This window comes from Arachis ipaensis, chromosome B1 (genome assembly GCF_059453495.1).
Source record: "Arachis ipaensis isolate K30076 ecotype BB chromosome B1, ASM5945349v1, whole genome shotgun sequence".
Taxonomy (NCBI): domain Eukaryota; kingdom Viridiplantae; phylum Streptophyta; class Magnoliopsida; order Fabales; family Fabaceae; genus Arachis; species Arachis ipaensis.
Genome location: NC_142436.1, coordinates 126,062,455 through 126,080,983, shown reverse-complemented (window position 1 = coordinate 126,080,983; position 18,529 = coordinate 126,062,455). Strand labels below are relative to the sequence as shown.

The following is an 18,529-nucleotide window of genomic DNA, read 5'->3' as shown; positions in this document are numbered from 1 at the left end:
AAATGCTTGAAACGGCTTTAATTTGCTTTAAATTATTTCACCAACTTAGCTACAGGGTCTATTCTTTTAATCTTGATGCACATTTTATATTATATTTATTAATTATTGATTTAATCTATTATGCAGATATGCCAAAATAAAAGAGGTACAAGAATCTACTTAAAGTAGCAGCAACTGCAAATTCTTCACAAGACAAGTCGGCAGCTTCAAATGCATCACAAGTCAAGTCCGCAACAGCTGCAAATTCCTCTCGAGACACATTGGTAGCTACAAATTTCTCCTGAAACAAGTCGGCAGCTTCAAATTCCTTCCGGGACAAGTCGGCAGTAGTTGCAAGTTCCTCCCGAGACAAGTCGGCAGCAGCTGCAAGTTCCTCCCGAGACAAGTTGGCAGCAGCTGCAAGTTCATCCCGAGACATGTCGGCAGCTTCAAATTCTTCTGAGCCATCATCAGTTGCTCCAACTATATATGAGGATCCATCCGATCCTAATCGTAAACGTGGACGTGAATCTAAACATTATTAGACTGTTGATGCCATAGGTATGTATAGATGTTCTATTAGTATTTTTAGATGTATAGATGTTATATATGAATTAGTTTGAAAGGATTGAAAATAGAAATTGAATTCTATGATACCCTTAGCTAGTTATTGGCTTATATACGTTGCCTTATCTACTTATGTTGCTGTCCAACATACAACGTGAATTTTATTTATTTTATTCTTTAGTCGCTCATTTACTCATTTATTTATACTCATTTGTCTATTTTAGATGAATACGAAGATAGTACACGCCTTCATTTATTAGCGAAGGATGTGCATAATTTGCCAGAAGGTTTGCGCATAGTTGTCAATTTTGATAAACATCATTCAGCAATAGGAGAAGTAGTTGGACTCCTTGCAGGAGTTTGTGGACAATTGGCCACTGATTGTGTAGCATTTCCAATCAGTTTTGAAAAGTGGTCAGACATTCCAGCAAGCTTTTTTGAAAATCAATGGAATATTTTTTTCCTAGTAAGAAGATTGATGAGCGGATAATTTATACGCTTTTTGGCATTGTCTTTAGGTAGTTTTTAGTATGTTTTAGTTACTTTTTGTTATATTTTTATTAGTTTTTATGAAAAAATCACATTTCTGGACTTTACTAGGAGTTTTTGTCTTTTTCTGTAATTTCAGGTATTTTCTGGCTGAAATTGAGGGACCTGAGCAAAAGTCTGATTCAGAGGCTAAGAAAGGACTGCAGATGCTGTTCGATTCTGACCCTCCTGCACTCGAAGTAGATTTTCTGGAGCTACAAAATCCCAATTGGGGCACTCTCAATTGCGTTGAAAAGTAGTCATCTTGGGCTTTTCAGCAATGTATAATACTCCATACTTTTCCCGAGATTTGATGGCCCAAACTGGTGTTTAAACGCCTACCAGAGACCCTTTTCTGGCGTAAAACGCCAGAACTGGCACCAGAACTGGAGTTAAACGCCCAAACTGGCATCCAAGCTGGCGTTTAACTCTAGAAAAGGCCTATGCACGTGTAAAAATCAATGCTCAGCCCAAGTACACACCAAGTGGGCCACGAAAGTGGATTTCTGCACTATCTGCACTTAGTTACTTATTTTCCGTAATCCTTAGTAACTAGTTTAGTATAAATAGCACTTTTTACTATTGTATTCGGAGAGAATATATTTTGATCATCTTTGGACTTTGGAGGCTGGCCATTGGGCCATGCCTAGACTTTTTCTCTTATGTATTTTCAACGGTGGAGTTTCTACACCTCATAGATTAAGGTGTGGAGCTCTACTATTCTTCATGAATTAATGCAAGTACTATTGTTTCTCTTTCAATTCACGCTTACTTCTTCTCCAAGATATACTCTCGTACTTAATTCAGTTAAGTTAGAATGAAGGGGTGACCCGTGATAATCACCCACTATCTTCGTTACTCGCTTAGCCAAGATCCGCGTGCCTGACAACCACAAGCGGTCTACATGATGTTCAACGTAGTCATTGGACGACAGCCGGAGTATAATCTCTTGGGTCTCTAATCCACGGACCGAGTTCGCGAGGTTAGAACCTCCGTGGTAGAGGCGAGAACCAATTGAATCTGCCTGACTAAGATTTACAAGATGACCATAGCTTGCTTCAAGCCGACAATCTCTGTGGGATCGACCCTTACTCGCGTAAGGTATTACTTGGACGACCCAGTGCATTTGCTGGTTAGTTGTGCGGAGTTGTGAAAAGTGTGATCACAATTTCGTGCACCAAGTTTTTGGCACCGTTGCCGAGAATTGTTCAAGTTTGAACAACTGACGGTTCATCTTGTTGCTTAGATTGGGTAATTTTATTTTATGTTTAAGCTTTTTATTTTTATTTTCGAAAAAAAAATTAGTTTTCAAAAAAAGAATTCAAAAAAATTTTTTAAGAATGAATTCTAGAGCTTCATGAGATATGTTGAAGCCTGGCTGACTGTTAAGCCATGTCTAATCTTTTGGACTGAGGTTTCCACTTTCCATTGTAGAAAGGACATGTCTGTATTTGTTATGCTAAAGCTTGGCTGGCCATTTGGCCATGTCTAATTCTTTTGGACCGAAGCTTTAGACTAACATTGCATGAATCCTAGAATTCTTATTAAAAAAAATTTTGAATTTCTTTATTTTCTTTTTCCAAAATAATTTCGAAAAAATACAAAAAATTTAATAAAATCACAAAAACCAAAAAAATTTTGTGTTTCTTGTTTGAGTCTTGTGTCAAATTTTAAGTTTGGTGTCAATTGCATTTTTTTAATTTTCTTAAAATTTTTGAAAATTCATGCATTATGTTCTTCATGATCTTCAAGTTGTTCTTGATAATTTTCCTTGTTTGATCTTTAATTTTTCTTGTTTTATGTCTTTTCTTGTTTTTCATATGAATTTTCAAATTGTTAGTGTCCGTAGTACAAAAGTTCTTAAGTTTGGTGTCTTGCATGTCTTTCTTTTCTTAAAAATTTTCAAAAATATGTTCTTGATGTTCATCATGATCTTCAAAGTGTTCTTGGTGTTCATCTTGACATTCAAAGTGTTCTTGCATGCATTATTTGTTTTGATCTTATATTTTTATCTTTTGTTTCATTTTGTTGTTTTTCTCTCTCCTCATTAAAAATTCAAAAGTAAAAAATATCTTTTCCTTATTCTTCTCATAATTTTTGAAATTTTGAGTTGACTTGGTCAATAATTTTTAAAATTTAGTTGTTTCTTGTTAGTCAAGTCAAAATTTTAATTTAAAAATTTTATCTTTTCAAATCTTTTTTTCAAAAATCAAATCTTTTTCATTTTTCTTCTTAATATTTTCGAATTTCTTAAATAAATTTTCAAAATCTTTTTCTTATTTTTATTTCATATTTTCGAAAACTTTACTAAAAATTAATGTTTTGATTCAAAAATTTCAAGTTTGTTACTTTCTTGTTAAGAAAGGTTCAATCTTTAAATTCTAGAATCATACCTTTTAGTTTCTTGTTAGTCAAGTCATCAACTTTAATTTTTAAAATCAAATCTTTTTAATTTCTTTTTCAATTCCTTTTCAAAATAAATTTCAATCATATCTTTTTAAAATTTTAATTTCAAACTCTTTTTCTAACTTCTTATCTTTTCAAAATTTATTTTCAAATCTTTTTCAATCAACCACTTGACTTGTTTGTTTTAATTTTAAAAAGTTTACTATTTCTTATCTTTTTCAAAACCACCTAACTACTTTTCTCTCTCATTAATTTCGAAAACTAACTAACAAATTTTCAAAAATATTTTTAATTAATTAATTAATTTAGTTTTCAATTTGCTTTTATTTCTTTTCTTAAATTTTGAATTCTAACTTATAATTAAAATAAAAAAACAAAAATATTTTTCTTCTCTTTTAATTAAAATTCGAATACTCTCTCTCTCATTTCTTTCTATTTATTTTATTTAAGTACTAACATTTCTCTTCTACTCATAATTTGAACCCCTCTCTCTTCTCTCTGTTCGAATTATTCATCTCCTCTCTCTACCTCATTCTTCTATTCTTCTTTTCATCTGACACATAAAGGAATCTCTATACTGTGACATACAGGATTCCTCTTCTTTTCTGTTCTCTTCTTTTTCATATGAGCAGGAACAGGGATAAAGACATTCTTGTTGAAGCTGATCCTGAACTTCAAAGGACTCTGAAGAGGAAGCTAAGAGAAGCTAAAGCACAAAACTCCTGAGAGGACCTTACAGAAATTTTCGAAAAAGAAGCAGACATGGCAGCCAAACCCAACAACAACGGTGGAGATGCAAGGAAGATGCTTGGTGACTTTACTGCACCAACTTTCGACTTCTATGGAAGAAGCATATCAATTTCTGCAATTGGAGCAAACAACTTTGAGCTTAAGCCTCAATTAGTTTCTCTAATGCAGCAGAATTACAAGTTTCATGGACTTCCATTGGAAGACCCTCATCAGTTCTTAGCTGAATTCTTGCAAATCTGTGACACTGTTAAGACCAATAGGGTTGATCCCGAGGTCTACAGAGTTATGCTTTTTCCCTTTGCTGTAAGAGACAGAGCTAGGATATGGTTGGACTCATAACCTAAAGAAAGCCTGAACTCTTGGAAAAAGTTGGTCAATGCTTTCTTGGCCTCCACCTCAAAAGATGAGCAAGCTTAGAGTGGAAGTCCAAACCTTCAGACAGAAGGAAGGTGAATCCCTCTATGAAGCTTGAAAAAGATACAAGAAATTGATCAGAAGGTGTCCTTCTGACATGCTTTCAGAATGGAGCATCTTATGTATATTCTATGATGGTCTGTCTGAATTGTCCAAGATGTCATTGGACCACTCTGCTGATGGATCTCTTCATCTGAAGAAAACCCCTGCAGAAGCCCAGGAACTCATTGAGATGGTTGTAAATAACCAGTTCATGTACACTTCTGAAAGAAATCCTGTGAATAATGGGATGACTCAAAAGAAAGGAGTTCTTGAGATTGATACTCTGAATACCATATTGGCTCAGAATAAAATATTGACTCAGCAAGTCAATATGATTTCTCAGAATCTGACTAGAATGCAAGCTGCATCCGGCAGTACTAAAGAAGCTTCTTCTGAAGGAGAAGCTTATGACCCTGAGAATCCTGCAATGGAAGAGGTGAATTACATGGGAGAATCCTATGGAAACACCTATATTCCTTCATGGAGAAATCATCCAAATTTCTCATGGAAGGATCAACAGAAGCCTCAACAAGGCTTCAATAATAATAATGGTGGGAGAAATAGGTTTGGCAATAGCAAGCCTTTTCCATCATCTTCTCAGCAACAGACAGAGAATTCCAGGCAGAGCCTCTCTGACTTAGCAACCATAGTCTCTGATCTGTCTAAGACTACTCTCATTTTCATGACTGAAACAAGGTCCTCCATCAGAAATTTGGAGGCACAAGTGGGTCAGCTGAGTAAAAGAGTTACTGAAACTCCTCCTAGTACTCTCCCAAGCAATACAGAAGAGAATCCCAAAAGAGAGTGCAAGGCCATAACTATATCCAAAGTGGCCGAACCTAGAGAGAGTAAAAAGGCAGTGATTTCCAGTGAGGAAGACCTTGCTAGACGTCCATTGACCAATAAGGAGTTCCCTATTGAGGAACCAAAGGAATCTGAGGCTCATATAGAGACCATAGAGATTCCATGGAACTTAATGTTGTAGTTCATGAGCTCTGATGAAGATTCTTCCTCTGATGAGGATGAAAATATTGTTGAAGAGCAAGTAGCTCGGTATCTAGGAACAATCATGAAACTGAATGCCTTAGTTCAACAGAAATTACCTCAGAAGAAACTGAATCCCAGAAGGTTCTTAATACCTTGTACCATAGGCACTATGACCTTTGAGAAGGCTCTGTGTGACCTGGGGTCAGGTATAAACCTCATGCCACTCTCTGTAATGGAAAAACTGGGGATCTTTGAGGTACAAGCTGCAAGAATCTCACTAGAGATGGCAGACAAATCAATGAAACAGGCTTATGGACTTGTAGAGGATGTCTTAGTGAAGGTTGAAGGACTGTACATCCCTGCTGACTTCATAATCCTAGACACTGGGAAGGATGAGGATGAATCCATTATCCTTGGAAGACCCTTCCTAGCCACAGCACGGGCTGTGATTGATGTGGACAGAGGAGAGTTAGTCCTTCAATTAAATGAGGACTACCTTGTGTTTAAGGCTCAAGGATCTTCTTCTGTAACCATGGAGAGGAAGCATGAAAAGCTTCTCTCAATACAGAGTCAAACAGAGCCCCCACACTCAACTTTTAAATTTGGTGTTGGGAGGCCACCATTAAGCTCTAAGTCTCTGTGAAGCTCTTTAAGAGCTCACTGTCAAGCTATTGACATTAAAGAAGCGCTTATTGGGAGGCAACTCAATGTTATTTAATTATATTTATTTTTATAGACATTTGTTTTCCATTGCCATGTTATGTTTTCTTTAGGTTGATGATCATGTGGAGTCATAAAAATAGCTACAGAATTAAAGCGAAATAAAAAACAGCATCAAAAATAGAACACCCTGGAGGACAGGCTTACTGGCGTTTAAACGCCAGTAAGGATAGCAGAATGGGCGTTTAACGCTTTAACGCCTATGCAGGCAGCATTTTGGGCATTTAGAAAAATGCCCAGTAAAGAAGGATTCCTGGCGTTTAACGCAGCCAAGGTATCTGGCTGGGCGTTAAACACCCAAAGAGGCAGTCAAGTGAGCGTTAAACGCCAGAATGGATAGCATTCTGGGCGTTTAACGCCAGGATGACACAAGGGAGGTAATTTTGTTTCCAATTCGATTTTTTTCAATTTTTCATGTTTTAATTCATAATTTTTTGCATTAAACATATTTTAAACGTTCATCTTTCAATTTCTATTTTCAAATATTGATAACCTTTCCAATTCTTTTTAATTCTTTTTTTATTTCTTTTCAATTCCTTCCAAAACGTTTTCAAAACTTACATATGTTTTCAAATTCTTTTCAACTCTTTTTAATTTTTCTTGTATACAGTAATAAGTTTTCAAAATTAATTACGTCATTCTTCTTCTACTCCCTTCTATCTTATTTTGCTCGAGGATGAGCAAACTTTTTAAGTTTGGTGTGAAAAAAGCTCTGCTTTTTGTTTTTCCATAACCATTAATAGCACATAAGGCCGGAGAAACCTCTAGGAAGAGGAAAGGGAAGGCAGTTGCTTCCAACTCCGAGTCATGGGTGATGGAGAGATTCATCTCAAAAGCCCCATCACTAGAAAGAGGATGGAGCAAACAAGAGAGCCCACTCATGGACCTCAACAAGAGCACTCCATCATCCTCCATGAAATCAGAGAGGACCAAAAGGCCATGAAAGAGGAGCAACAAAGGCAAGGAAGAGACAAAGAGGAGCTCAAGAACTCCATTGGTTCTTTAAGAGGAAGAAGAAGCCACCATCACTAAGGTGGACCCGTTCTTTAATCTCCTTGTTATTTGTTTTTCTGTTTTCGGTTTCTATGCTTTATGTTTTGTCTATGTTTGTGTCTTCATTACATGATCATTAGTGTTTAGTGTCTATGTCTTAAAGCTATGAATGTTCCATGAATCTTTCACCTTTCTTAAATGAAAAATGTTTTCTAAAAAAGAAAAAGAAGTACATGAATTTCAAATTCTATCTTGAAAATAGTTTAATTATTTTGATGTGGTGACAATACTTTTTGTTGTCTGAATGAATGCTTGAACAGTGCATATTTTTTTATAGTGAAGTTTATGAATGTTAAAATTGTTGGCTCTTGAAAGAATAATGAAAAAAGAGAAATGTTATTGATAATCTGAAAAATCATAAAATTGATTCTTGAAGCAAGAAAAAGCAGGGAAAAACACAAAGCTTGCAAAAAAAAAAGGGGCGAAAAATAAAGGCAAAGAAAGAAAAAGAAAAAGCAAGCAGAAAAAGCCAATAACCCTTTAAACTAAAAGGCAAGGGTAAAAAGGATCCAAGGCTTTAAGCATTAATGGATAGGAGGGCCCAAAGGAATAAAATCCCGGCCTAAGCGGCTAAATCAAGCTGTCTCTAAACATGTGCTTGTGGCGTGAAGGTGTCAAGTGAAAAGCTTGAGACTGAGCGGTTAAAGTTGTGATCCAAAGCAAAAAGAGTGTGCTTAAGAACTCTGGGCACCTCTAACTGGGGACTCTAGCAAAGCTGAGTCACAATCTAAAAAGGTTCACCCAGTTATGTGTCTGTGGCATTTATGTATCCGGTGGTAATACTGGAAAACAAAATGCTTAGGGCCACGGCCAAGACTTATAAAGTAGCTGTGTTCAAGAATCAACATACTAAACTAGGAGAATCAATAACACTATCTGAGTTCTGATTTTCTATGGATGCCAATCATTCTGAACTTCAAAGGATAAAGTGAGATGCCAAAACTGTTCAGAAGCAAAAAGCTACTAGTCCCGCTCATCCAATTGAAACTAAGCTTCATTGATATTTTGAAATTTATTGTATTTTCTCTTATTTTTATCCTATTTTGTTTTTAGTTGCTTGGGGACAAGCAACAATTTAAGTTTAGTGTTGTGATGAGCGGATAATTTATACGCTTTTTGGCATTATTTTTAGGAAGTTTTTAGTATATTTTAGTTACTTTTTATAATATTTTTATTAGTTTTTATGCAAAAATCACATTACTGGACTTTACTATGAGTTTGTGTATTTTTCTGTAATTTCAAGTATTTTCTGGCTGAAATTGAGGGACCTGAACAAAAGTCTGATTCAGAGGCTGAGAAAGGACTGCAGATGCTGTTGGATTCTGACCCTCCTACACGCGAAGTGGATTTTCTAGAGCTAAAGAAGCTCAATTGGCGCACTCTCAATTGCGTTGGAAAGTAGTCATCTTGGGATTTCCAGCAATGTATAATAGTCCATACTTTTTCCGAGATTTAATGGCCCAAACTGGCGTTTAAACGCCCACCAGAGACCCTTTTCTGTCGTAAAATGCCAGAACTGGCACCAGAACTGGAGTTAAACGCCCAAACTGGCATCCAAGCTGGCATTTAACTCTAAAAAAGGCCTATGCACGTGTAAATCTCAATGCTCAGCCCAAGCACACACCAAGTTGACCCCAGAAGTGGATTTCTGCACTATCTGCACTTAGTTACTTATTTTCTGTAATCCTTAGTAACTAGTTTAGTATAAATAGAACTTTTTACTATTGTATTCAGAGAGAATATCTTTTGATCATCTTTGGACTTTGGAGGCTGGCCATTCGGCCATGCCTAGACTTTTTCTCTTATGTATTTTCAATGGTGGAGTTTCTACAACTCATAGATTAAGGTGCGGAGCTCTGCTGTTCTTCATGAATTAATGCAAGTACTATTGTTTCTCTTTCAATTCACGCTTACTTCTTCTCCAAGATATACTCTTGTACTTAATTCAGTTAAGTCAGAATAAGGGGTGACCCGTGACAATCACCCACTATCTTCGTTACTCGCTTAGCCAAGATCTGCGTGCCTGACAACCATAAGCGGTCTGCATGATGTTCAACGTAGTCATTGGACGATAGCCAGAGTATAATCTCTTGGGTCTCTAATCCACGGACGGAGTCCGTGAGGTTAGAACTTTCGTGGTAGAGGCTAGAACCAATTGGCAGCATTCCTGAGATCCAGAAAGTCTAAACCTTGTCTGTGGTATTTCGAGTAGGATTTGGGACGGGATGACTGTGTCGAGCTTCAAACTCACGAATGTTGGGCGCCGTGACAGTGTGCAAAAGGATAGAGAGATCCTATTCTGACACAAGTGAGAACTGACAGATGATTTGCCGTGCGGTAGCTGTACCTGGTATTTTTCATCCGAGACGAGAAATCCGACAGCTGATTTGCCGTGCAGAAACCGTACTTGGAGCATTTTCACTGAGAGGATCATACAACTTGCCATGGAAGGGAGCACGCATGATTGGATGAAGACAGTAGAAAAGCAGAGGTTCAGAAGCAACAAAGCATCTCCAAACGCTTATCTGAAATTCCCACCAATGAATTACATAAGTATCTTTATTTTAATTTACGTTTTATTTATCTTTTAATTATCAAAACTCATAACCAATTGAATCCGCCTGACTAAGATTTACGAGATGACCATAGCTTGCTTCAAGCCGACAATCTCCGTGGGATCGACCCTTACTCGCGTAAGGTATTACTTGGACGACCCAGTGCACTTGCTGGTTAGTTGTGCGGAGTTGTGAAAAGTGTGATCACAATTCCGTGCACCAAAGATTACTCAAACTCTAAAGCTTATTTCTTTGCCATTATTTAATTATATTTGCTGGTTAATATATATTCTTTATAATATTGAAGGCTCGATTTTGCTTCAAAGTGAGTGATAACTTGTCCAAACGTTTTTTGCTCCAATCGCTTGGCAAAATATGGAGGGAACATAGGATAAAGCTTTGGAATGATTTTTATGATCCAAGGTTGAGTAAAACCGAGATCATAAATAATGCACCAGAAGATATTGCTCCTGATCAATGGGCTTTATTCGTAGAATATCGTTTGAAGCCTGAAACTCAGGTAAGTACTTACTCTCCTAGTTAAATGTTGTCCTTTTTTACAGCATTTGAAATATATATATAATTGAATATGAACTAGTCAATGTTGTTGAAGAGTGATTTTGATTTCTGGGTGTCTCTAGAGTTGCCAGAGGTTCTGATCTTTATTTTTACAATTGAACTATTGGCTGCGGGGCAGTCATAAATAGTGGTACAGTCTCTATTTATTTTAGTCCTAAATTATTGTGGTTAGTGCACATTTTTACCCTATTTAAGTCAGTTTTGAAAGATGATGGTTCTTGCGGTTAACATGCAGAAGTGAATATTCTATGCTAGTTGCCCTCTGCAATTGAAGAGTGGTTTTTATCATAGTTGTTCGTGTGTATTCACTTCGGTTTCCCATTATTAACTAAACAAACTAATGTAATAATTGTGTCCAAATTTAACTTGCAGAAATTTTGTAAAAGGAATCAAGAAATTCGGCAAAAACAAATAATTCCTTATACTTCAGGTGCTAAATCAATTGCAAGAAGAAGGGCTGAATTGGTAATCAATTAATTCATGCATATCTAATCTATCTCAAATATAATGCATGCATCATCTCTTAATTTTCTACATATTTAATCTAAGTTAGTAGGCTGCTATTTTTGGATCGAGTCTTTCTACTTTTCTTAAATTTTAGACGGAAGAGATGGGAAAAGAAGTTAGTAGGGTTCAAATGTGGGACATCACTCACAAGAAAATAGATGGAAGTTATGTTAATGAAAAGGCTAAAGAAATAGCGGTAAGACTAAAGTGCAATAAGTAACTTGTTTGTATTTCTTTTTCTTTCTTTTTTATAAGATAATACTATTTTTTATTCTTTCTCTTTCTTTTTATATATGTAGGAGAAGATTGAAGTACATAGCAGCCAACAACCGATGGAATTAACTGTTAATTCTCCTCTTGATGCTCTTGGAGTAGTTTTTGGGAAAGAGCACCCTGGTCGTGTTCGAGGTTTAGGTATGGAAGCTGTTCCAACAATTTCTTTCAAGAACAACACTACAAGGATTAGTCAAATAGATTTAGGTTCTTCAAATGATGTTGGCACATCATCTACTTCTGGTCCAAATGTGCAAGAAGAGTTGGATACCGTTAAAAGCGCAATTTCAAGTGCTAGTCTCTTATATTACTTCTAAGGAAGGAGGTAAAATTCCAATACAATTGGCTGGAATATTCCCTACTCAACAAGTTTCACAGGTACATTCATATTCTACTTATGATTCCTATTATTAATATAATTAGTAGTAGTGCTAGCTTATGCTAGAGTGATAGTAATAATTAATACAAGTTTAACAAAAGGCATATACTTTCCTTCTGTTTATGAAACTCACGGTTATGTGAAATACTAAAGAAGAGAGAGTGTAATTTATAGTATAGCCTCAACTACACATATAAGATAGTTCAAATAGTGGAACACAACACAACACTGCTTTGGGTAAAGGTGCAAATTAAAGTCTTACCTTCTAAGCTCAACATAACACAAAACAGCTTAGCTTAAATTGTCTAAGGAACTATAATGGAATTTGTGTTTGGATTTCAACTTTTGAACAATGAGGTTTGGAAAACGATGTCAAACCTGTTTTTATACTCTTAAATTTTTTTCATCAATTTAATGAGAAATATAATGTGGTTTATATGGTGCTAATTAGTTTTCATGTGTAGTTGGCTCTATAATCTTAAATTGGTTTCATTATTGTATCAATGTTATGTAATTAGACATGATAAATGTATATCAATATATGCATTTTTGTTGCATTTCTTATGCTCATAATAGTTATATTTTTGTTGTAGGGATTGGATCAGGAGAGTGAGATTTCATCACCAAAAGAGTTAGGAAGTAGGTCTTCTGGAGCAAGCAACAAGGAAGCATGACCTTGTTTGATATGTTAAGACGTATATTAAGAATTATATGTTAAGACGTATTATTGAAAAATGTTACTTTGATACTTTGTTTTTGGATTATGATATTTCAATTATGACTTGGATTATGACTTTTAGATCATGTATGAATTAAAAATCATCTTATGATGTTTGATTTATGATTATGCCTTCTGGTTATTACGAGATTTTTAAGTGAGTTTCGAAAATATCACTTTAAATTGGTAGTTTCAATCTTATTTTAAAAAGCATAAAATTGTCATCATAATTAGGTACAAACGGCGGTTAGAAACCCCATTTTAAATGAAAACGATGCCATTATACGCTGGTAGAAATGGCGGTTAAAAACTGCCATTTTAAACACAAAAAATGCCATTATAACCTGGTAAAAAGGCGGCTAAAAACTGTCATTTTAAACACAAAAGATGCCATTATAACTTGGTAAAAATGGCGGTTATAATGGTAAAAACGGCAGTTTCCAACCGCCATTTTAAACAGAAATGATGCCACAACATCCTGGTAACGGCGGTTACAGCCGCCATTTTAAACAAATAAAAAATCGCCATTTTAACCATCAAAAAACTGCCGTAATAACCAAAATGGTGCCCAGAATAACGGCGTTTTTTGGAGGCGCCAATTTTGGTCATAATGGCGGTTCTAACCGCCGTAATTCCCCAAAATAACTGCCGTTTTAATCCTGTTTTTTTTGTAGTACCCAATTGAAAAGAAAAAAGTATAGGGACCTAATTGAAAATTCGGTGAAACTATAAAGATCTGCAGACTAATTAAACCTTCTATTAATTTCTATTATCGGTTATTTAAAGAGTTATAAAATATATTAAATTATAATAATATATCTTTATGATTATGATGATTGATGAGCGGATAATTTATACGCTTTTTGGCATTGCTTTTACATAGTTTTCAGTATGATTTAGTTAGTTTTTAGTATATTTTTATTAGTTTTTAAGTAAAAATCACATTTTTGGACTTTACTATGAGTTTGTGTGTTTTTCTGTGATTTCAGGTATTTTCTAGCTGAAATTGAGGGACCTGAGCAAAAATCAGATTCAGAGGTTGAAGAAGGACTGCAGATGCTGTTGGATTCTGACCTCCCTACACTCAAAGTGGATTTTCTGGAGCTACAGAACTCCAAATGGTGCGCTTCCAATTGCGTTGGAAAGTAGACATCCAGGGATTTCCAGAAATATATAATAGTCCATACTTTGCTCGAGTTTAGATGACACAAACTGGCGTTGAACTCCAGTTCCATGTTGCAGTCTGGCGTCAGCGCCAGAAACAAGTTGCAAAGTGGAGTTCAACGCCAGAATCACGTTACAAACTGGCGTTCAACTCCAAGAATGACCTCTCCACGTGTAAACTTCAAGCTCAGCCCAAGCACACACCAAGTGGGCCACGGAAGTGGATTTCTGCATCATTTACTCATTTCTGTAAACCCTAGTAACTAGTTTAGTATAAATAGGACTTTATGCTATCTTTAGTTTCATCTTTAGATCACGTTTGGGGGCTGGCCATTTAGCCATGCCTGAACCTTATCACTTATGTATTTCTAACGGTAGAGTTTCTACACTGCATAGATTAAGGTGTGGAGCTCTACTGATCCTCATGAATTAATACAAAGTACTACTGTTTTTCTATTCAATTCAAGCTTATTCCGATTCTAGGATATTCATTCGCACCTCAATATGAATGTGATGATCGTGACAGTCATCATCATTCCCAACTATGAACGCGTGCCTGACAACCACCTCCGTTCTACCTTAGATTGAATGAGTATCTCTGGGATTCCTTAATCAAAATCTTCGTGGTATAAGTTAGAATCCATGGACGGCCATTCTTGAGATCCGAAAAGTCTAAACCTTGCTGTGGTATTCCGAGTAGGATCCGAGAAGGGATGGCTGTGATGAACTTCAAACTCGCGAGTACTGGGCGTAGTGACAGACGCAAAAGGAGGGTGAATCCTATTCCAGTATGATCGAGAACCTCCAGATGATTAGCCATGCAGTGACAGCGCATCGAACCATTTTCACAGAGATGATGGGAAGTAGCCATTGACAACGGTGATGCCCTACACAAAGCTTGCCATAGAAAGGAGTAGGACTGATTGGATGAAGACAGCAGGAAAGCAGAGGTTCAGAGGAACGAAAGCATCTCTATACGCTTATCTGAAATTCTCACCAATAATCTACATAAGTATCTCTATCCTATTTTATTTATTTTCATCCACTATAATTTCTTAATGCAATTTAATCCGCCTGACTGAGATTTACAAGATTACCATAGCTTGCTTCATACCAACAATCTCCGTGGGATCGACCCTTACTCACGTAAGGTTTATTACTTGGACGACCCAGTGCACTTGCTGGTTAGTTGTACGAAGTTGTGAAACAAAATTAAGAATATGAACGTGCGTATGAAGTTTTTAGCGCCATTACCAAGGAAGTAAAGATCACGATTTCACACACCAAGTTTTTGGCGCCATTGCCGGGGATTGTTCGAGTGTGAACAACTGACGGTTCATCTTGTTACTCAGATTAGGTAATTTTATTTTAATTTTAAGCTTTTTATTTCTTATTTTCGAAAAATACAAAAAGTTTTCTTCTTTTTCATTTTTCCAAAATAATTTTCAAAAAAAAATCCAAAAAAAAAATTCAAAAATCTTTCAAAAAAATTTTTTCCCTTTGTTTTCAAAAATTATTTTAAAATTTTTAAGAGTGAATTCTAAAGTTTCAAAATGGTATGCTGAAGTTTGGCTGGCCATCAAGCTTTAGACTAACCTGGTATGATTCCTAGAATCTTGATTGAGGACTTTGAATTCATTACTTCCTTTTTCCTATATGTTTTCGAAAAAAAAATAATATACAAAAATCCAAAAAAAATTAACAAAATCATAAAAATCAAAAAAATATTTTATGTTGTTTGTTTAAGTCTTGAGTTAATTTTTAAGTTTGGTGTCAATTGCATACTTTTATTTTTCTAAAAATTTTCGAAAATTCATGCATTCATAGTGTTCTTCATGATCTTCAAGTTGTTCTTGGTAAGTCTTCTTGTTTGATCTTCATATTTTCTTGTTTTGTGTCTTTTCTTGTTTTTCATATGCATTTTCAATTTGTTAGTGTCTGAAGTTTGCAAATTTCTAAGTTTGGTGTCTTGCATGTTTTCTTTGCATAAAAAATTTTTCAAAAATAAGTTCTTGGTGTTCATCTTGACATTCAAAGTATTCTTGGTGTTCATCTTGACATTCATAGTGTTCTTGCATGCATCACATGTTTTGATCCAAAAATTTTCATGCATTGAGTCAATTTTGTGTTTTTCTCTTTCATCATTAAAAATTCAAAAATAAAAAAATATCTTTCCCTTTTTCACTCATAAATTTTCGAAAATTTGAGTTGACTTTTTCAAAACTTTTTAAAATTTAGTTGTTTCTTATGAGTCAAATCAAATTTTCAATTTGAAAATCCTATCTTTTTCAAAATCTTTTTCAAAAATCAAATCTTTTTCATTTTTTCTTATTTATTTTCGAAAATTATAAAAATATTTTTCAAAAATCATTTTCTTAATTCTATCTCATAATTTTCGAAAATATTACTAACAATTAATGTGATTGATTCAAAAATGTAAAGTTTGTTACTTGCCTAATAAGAAAGGTTCAATCTTTAAATTTTAAAATAAAATCTTTTTGTTTCTTGTTAGTCAAGTAATCAACTTTAATTTTTAAAATCAAATCTTTTTGAATTTCTTTTTCAAACCTTTTTCAAAATAATTTTCAATCATATCTTTTTCAATTTCAATCATATCTTTTTCGAAATCAAATTTAAAATCCTTTCTAACTTCTTCTCTAACTTCCTATCTTTTCAAAATTTGACTTTCAAATCTTTTTCAATCAATCTTATCTTTTTGTTTCAATCACATCTTTTTTCAATCTTATCTTTCCAAAATTTGATTTTCAAAATCTCTTAACCACTTAACTTTTTGTTTGATTCTTATCTTTTTCAAAACTGCCCAACTAACTTTCTACCTTTAATTTTCGAAAATCCCTCCCTTTTTTTTTCAAAATTCCTTTTTAATTAACTAATTGTTTTAAATTTTAATTTTTAATTTAATTTCAAACTTTGATTTTCGAAATTTAACTTTAATTTTTAATTTTTATTTTAATTAATTTTTGAAATTCTCTCATCTCTCATCTCCTTCTATTTATTTATTCATCTACTAACACTTCTCTTCCACCCAAAAATTCGAAACCTATCCTCCTCTGAGTTCGAATTCTTCTTTTCTTCATTCTTTTTCTTCTTTTCTTTTACTCACACAAGGGAACCTCTATACTGTGGTAAAAAGGATCCCTATTATTATTTTTTGTTCCCTTCTTTTTTATATGAGCAGGAGCAAGGACAAGAACATTCTTGTTGAAGTAGATCCTGAACCTAAAAGGACTCTGAAAAGGAAACTAAGAGAAGCTAAAATACAACAATCCAGAGACAACCTTACAGAAATTTTCGAAAAGGAAGAGGAGATGGCAGCCGAAAATAATAATAATGCAAGGAAGATGCTTGGTGACTTTACTGCACCTAATTCCAATCTACATGGAAGAAGCATCTCAATCCCTGCCATTGGAGCAAACAATTTTGAGCTTAAACCTCAATTAGTCTCTCTGATGTAACAGAACTGCAAGTTTCATGGACTTCCATCTGAAGATCCTTTTCAGTTCTTGACTGAATTCTTGCAGATCTGTGATACTGTTAAGACCAATGGGGTTGATCCCGAGGTCTACAGGCTTATGCTTTTCCCGTTTGCTGTAAGAGACAGAGCTAGAGTGTGGTTGGACTCTCAACCCAAAGATAGCCTGAATTCTTGGGATAAGCTGGTCACGGCTTTCTTAGCCAAGTTCTTTCCTCCTCAAAAGCTTAGTAAACTTAGAGGGGATGTTCAAACCTTCAGACAGAAAGAAGGTGAATCCCTCTATGAAGCTTGGGAGAGATACAAGCAACTGACCAAAAAGTGTCCTTCTGACATGCTTTCAGAATGGACCATCCTAGATATATTCTATGATGGTCTGTCTGAATTAGCTAAGATATCGTTGTATACTTCTGCAGGTGGATTCATTCACCTAAAGAAAACGCCTACAGAAGCTCAAGAACTCATTGACATGGTTGCTAATAACCAGTTCATGTACACTTCTGAGAGGAATCCTGTAAGTAATGAGATGCCTCAGAAGAAGGGAGTTCTTGAAATTGATACTCTGAATGCCATATTGGCTCAGAACAAAATATTGACTCAGCAAGTCAATATGATTTCTCAGAGTCTGAATGGAATACAAGCTGCATCCAACAGTACTCAAGAGGCATCTTCTGAAGAAGAAGCTTACGATCCTGAGAACCCTGCAATAGCAGAGGTAAATTATATGGGTGAACCTTATGGAAACACCTATAACCCCTCATGGAGAAATCATCCAAATTTCTCATGGAAGGATCAACAAAAGCCTCAACAAGGCTTTAATAATGGTGGAAGAAACAGGTTTAACAATAGTAAACCTTTTTCATCATCCACTCAGCAACAGAGAGAGAATTCTGAGCAGAATCCATCTAGCTTAGCAAATTTAGTCTCTGATCTATCTAAGGCCACTGTGAGTTTCATGAATAAAACAAGGTCTTCCATTAGAAATTTGGAAGCACAAGTGGGCCAGATGAGTAAAGGAATCACTGAAACCCCTCCTAGTACTTTCCCAAGCAATACAGAAGAGAATCCAAAGAGAGAGTGCAAGGCCATTGATATAACAATCATGGCCAAACCTACAAGGGAGGAAGAGGACGTGAATCCCAGTGAGGAAGACCTCCTGGGACGTCCAGTGATCAACAAAGAGTTTCTCTTTGAGGAACTAAAGGACTCTAAGGCCCATCTAGAGACCATAGAGATTCCAATGAACCTCCTTATGCCTTTCATGAGCTCTGATGAGTATTCTTCTTCTGAAGAGAATGAGGATGTTACTGAAAAGCAAGTTGCCAAGTACCTTGGTGCAATCATGAAGCTAAATGCCAAATTATTTGGTAATGAGACTTGGAAAGATGAACCTCCCTTGCTCACCAATGAACTGA

The 18,529-nt window shown here is 35.3% G+C and overlaps 1 protein-coding gene and 1 non-coding gene across 2 annotated transcripts; one reads left to right on the top strand and one right to left on the bottom strand.

Moving 5' to 3' along the window:
* Positions 1-416: 416 nt before the first annotated feature.
* Positions 417-11,677, top strand: LOC107619036 (uncharacterized). Its single transcript, XM_088502993.1, has 6 exons — positions 417-492; positions 771-1,012; positions 10,309-10,521; positions 10,953-11,045; positions 11,182-11,283; positions 11,387-11,677. The coding sequence occupies exons 1-6, from the start codon at positions 417-419 to the stop codon at positions 11,675-11,677; spliced, it is 1,017 nt and encodes a 338-aa protein (XP_088359119.1).
* A 5,669-nt stretch (positions 11,678-17,346) lies between these two features.
* Positions 17,347-17,454, bottom strand: LOC148578278 (small nucleolar RNA R71). Its single transcript, XR_015903102.1, has one exon. It is a non-coding gene; the product is annotated as a small nucleolar RNA R71 (small nucleolar RNA).
* Between the last annotated feature and the right edge of the window lie 1,075 nt (positions 17,455-18,529).